The sequence below is a fragment of the Trichechus manatus genome, unplaced genomic scaffold (assembly GCF_000243295.1).
Source record: "Trichechus manatus latirostris isolate Lorelei unplaced genomic scaffold, TriManLat1.0 scaffold00232, whole genome shotgun sequence".
NCBI classification, from domain to species: Eukaryota; Metazoa; Chordata; class Mammalia; order Sirenia; family Trichechidae; genus Trichechus; species Trichechus manatus.
In genome coordinates, this window is record NW_004444168.1 from 2,401,075 (window position 1) to 2,405,486 (window position 4,412).

At 41.3% G+C, this 4,412-nt stretch overlaps 1 protein-coding gene across 1 annotated transcript; it reads right to left on the reverse strand.

The window, feature by feature from the left end:
• Positions 1-2,967: 2,967 nt before the first annotated feature.
• LOC101355053 (olfactory receptor 52D1) lies at positions 2,968-3,993 on the reverse strand. The gene has a single exon (XM_004389081.2). It carries the CDS (start codon positions 3,922-3,924, stop codon positions 2,968-2,970), a length of 957 nt encoding a protein of 318 aa, XP_004389138.1. The 5' UTR covers positions 3,925-3,993.
• Positions 3,994-4,412: the final 419 nt, after the last annotated feature.

Genomic DNA, 4,412 nt, shown 5'->3' on the forward strand with positions numbered 1-4,412 from the left:
CCCAGCAATTCAGTCCCTCAGGGAGTTTGAATGTGTCTATGGAGCTTCCATGACCTTTCCTCGTATAAGTTGTGCTGGTTTCCCCAGTATTGTGTACTGTCTCACCCTTCACCAAAGATCCCAGTTATCTATTGCCTATTTAGTATTTCCCCACCCACCCCTCCCATCCCTGGTAACCAACAAAGATTGTTACTTTTTGTGTTGCATCTTTTTTTAAAACATAATTTACACATATTTTAAATACCAAGCAAAATGTTTAATTTCAATTCTTTTAAACATGAATATTTACATAAAAATAATTTGAATGTGTAAAAAGAAAAGAAAAAAATAACAATTTTAGAAAGTCAAGGGACAGCAGGAGAAACCAGGAGTATCCTTTCAGGGCTCAGAGGGAGGGAGTGTTCTTCTTTTCTAGTCCTACATATACAGGAAAGTGTGTGTGCATGCTGTGTGAGTTTGTGAGAGGGAGACAGACAGATTTGGTAGTGGTGGGCTGTGGCAACCAGGGAATATCACCTTAGGAAACCTTGCATTTCCCTGTTAGCCATCAACCTCACTTCCCTACAGATTTCAGTTAAAGTTTACTAAGACTGATTGATAACTTGTTTTCATTACAGATTGATTCATAAAAATTCTAAGAGTTCTCCGTTGCTTCTGATGTCAGCCTGACTTTTGAGGCCCCCCAAGAATCTAATCACACCCTGCTCAGTTGTCCCCTCCCTCCTTCTCTTCCAGTCTCTGTATCCTTTTGACCTCCTCTGAGCTTCTCTGAAGCCACAGACTTGACTGGCCCTGGCCCATAACTGTTCCCTGTGTATGAACTTGGCTCTTCAGTTAGACCTGGAGCTCTCCAATGGCCAGAACTGCAGCTTCTCCTCTTGGGTCAACCATGGTCTGTGTGACACTTTTTCTTCTAATCTAGTTGCTTAGTTGAACACTCTCCCCTCCCTCTATCCTGATACTTATTCATAGATGCCTTCGTCTTGACAGTCCCAGTGTAATAGTAATAAACAAAAATCAAATTACTGAATATCTACTGTGTTTTCCACCGTGTGCCAGATACTATGCAAGGCACCTGACATACATTGTCATTAATCATTCCAACAGTAGTATGAGGACATGATTTATTTACTGATTAATTCACCAAAGAATATTTGAGCACATACTACATACCAGTATAGTCCATAACATTTGATTCATAATATTTATTGTGTGCCAACAACAACAAAACTGTGTGTAAGGCACAGACATGGTGCCTGCTGTGATGAAGTCTTAGAAAGACAATTAGCAAATAAACATTATCCATTATTTTAAACCATCTAAATATAACAAAAATAATGTGCCTTTGGTAATTTAAAGATAATTAACCACAATATTCAAGGTCATACTTTGGCACAAGACTGGACAATGTTTTGTTCTGTTGTACCTAAGGTCGCCATGAGTGGGAGCCAACTCGATGGTAACTAATGACAACAGCAAACCAAAATATTACCAACTACTAAAAAGCTTTACTAAGTGTTTGCTTTGTGTCAGGCTCTGTGATAAGCATGTTACTAAGACCAGAGGAATTTACATGGAATGTCCTAATGCATACGGTTAGTATATAAAGAAGTTAAGATTTAACCCCTAATTTATCTGGATCCACAGCTCATGTTCTTTCAATTATACATTACAAGAAAATGTATGAGACAGCCACATAAATAGTATAATCATAGGACCGTTAGCATCCTTGAATCACAGGCTCTTCACTAAAATGAGATAATAACAACTACCTTTTTTGAACAGTTGTGAGGAAAGTCTGTGGATTACTGGTGGATTTTAGGACTAAGGTTACTAAGGCAATGAAGACTGAAGAAAGGCATTGTGACTCTAAGCAGGATCCCCTGCATTCCTAATAAGAAATGCCTTTATGACTAAAAAGAAATGGACCTCAAAATCAGAGGACTGGAAAAACAATAAGGAGCCCTGGTGGTGCAGTGGTTAAAGCAATCGACTGCTAACGAAAGGTTGGTGGTTTAAAACCACCAGTGGTTCTGTGGGAGAAAGGTGTGGCCGTCTGCCTTCTGTAGAGATTCACAGCTTTGGAAACCCTATCTGGTTGCTATGCATCAGAACTGACTTGACAGCAGTGGGTTTGGAGGAATGACGAGAGATAAGGTATTTTTATTGAGCACTATTATATAGCAAGCACTGCGTCGCTATTATAAAGCCACTTATAATATAGTTACCACAATAACTCTGTGTGATAATGCAAAATAGTCTTAATGCAAAATAGTCTTAATTTATAATAGGTAAAATAACTTGACAAACAAAGCTTAGATAGATTAAATAACTTTCTTATCTTACATTTACATATTGAACACTAACACATGTCAGGCACTGTTCTAAGTTTTCTACATTCATTCATTTATTTAATCCTCACCACAACCTAAAGAGTTTGATATTATTATTATCCCCATTTCACAGTTGGCCAAACTGAGGCACACAAAGATTTATTAACTTGTTCAAGGTCACAAAACTAGTAAGTGGACAAGTCAGGGCTCAAACCAAGAGACCGAGATTTTAGAACCTGTGCTTATATCACTACTCAAAATGGCGGAGTTCACATTCAAATTCACTCCAAGGGTTCTTTTTGTTTTCCACTTGTCCTCCAGGGGAATAATGCCATCTTGAGTCAAAGTGTCTTCTCCAGACCAGGAACAGCCTTCCTCTTTGGTAAATCAGAGCCCTTTCTGAGAAAAGAAAGAAAATGAACCCTTTCATGAGAAATTCAGAGTTGTTCAAGGAGCCTCAGGACCATGAACATTAAATGTGATCATTGATATCTTCAATTCATCTGGTTAGTTCTCTTCCTTCCCAGGCTCCCTCCATGTCAACCGGTCCCTCTCACATCAGAGGATTCTATGCAGGTGAATGCATCCCCTACCCCTTTATCTTTCTTTCTCATGTCGAATCTCTGCTCGGAACTCATACTGAGTCCTTCCTCAGGTGAAGCAGTTTGAGACGTCGACTTTTAATCTCCTTGGTCCTGGCTCCATAGATGATTGGGTTGAGTACAGGAGGCAACAGCACATAGAGATTAGCCAGAAAGGTGTGCACGTGCTTGGGGACATGGTGTCTGCCAAAGCGGTGTGTGAGGAAGGAGGAGAAGGCAGGCATGTAGAAAACCAGGATGACTCCAAGATGGGAACCACAGGTACTTAGAGCCTTGCGCCGGACATCATGAGATGGTAGGTGAAAGACAGCTTGGAGGATAAAGCCATAGGAGATTGCAATGAGGATGAAATCCAGACCCATGGCCAGCAGAGCTACAGTCAGTCCATAGACAACAATGACAGTGATGTTGGCACAGGCCAGTCGAGCAATGCCCATGTGCTCACAGTATGTGTATGTCATGACATGGTGCCCACAGTAGGGGAGTCGCTTCAGCAAGAAGATAAGGGGGGAAACAATGGCTACACTACGGAATATCCCAACAAGGGTGATTTTGCCTATGACATTATGGTTGAGAATTGTTGTATATCTGAGAGGTTTGCAGATAGCTACATATTGGTCAAAGTCCATGGCAAGAAGAACTGAGGACTCCAAAGCATAGATAGAATGGATGCAAAACATCTGGGCTAGGCAGCCATTGAAGGAAATCTCACCAGCATGAAACCACAAAATGGCCAGTGTCTTGGGCATGGTGGTAGAGCTGAGGGCCAGGTCAGTGAGTGAGAGAAGGCAAAGAAAGAGGGACATGGGCTCATGAAGAGTATTGTCCATGGCGATGATCATTATAAGGGCAGCATTTCCAGCCAGTGCCACCAGGTACATGGCACAAAATGGAATAACAATCCAGATGTGGCTGTCCTCCAGCCCTGGGATCCCTGTCAGAAAGAGAGTGGTTGGAAGACTATTATCACTGATGTTGGAAGTTGACATCCTGCATGGCAAAAGAAGGATTCTATCCAAAGTGTGTTGGTATGACTACTCTGTAAAATCAGGTGTTTGGTTTATTCCCATAAAATGATGACTTCCTTGGGAAATGACCTTTTCAGACTATCAAAAATAATTATTGTTATTCACTTTTTTAAGAATCTACAAAGTCTCTATCACATATAATCAATTTTTTTTTCCATCTGCCATGTTCTACCTAGTTGTAACCTGACCTTACAAATGCCAGTAAGTTTCCATCAGTCCTTAAACTAGCCCAAACCAGATTTGACCTGCTCCACTTGTGCAGAAGGGCCAGCCAGCTGTGACCACTAATTAACCTCAACAGAGGACGCAGCAACAGGAGGAATGAATCAGAAGGAAAATCATCACCTGGACCTATTCCGAAGTGAGAGGTCCAACAAGAACCATGTCGCCTCCTGTTTCCTGGCTGCCTTCTAGAATTTTCCCTCCCCAGTGTGCCTGCGTGGACACCA

Excerpts from the sequence above, each read along its gene's own strand:
- LOC101355053 (XM_004389081.2), bottom strand. The coding sequence starts at position 3,924 with ATGTCAACTTCCAACATCAGTGATAATAGTCTTCCAACCACTCTCTTT.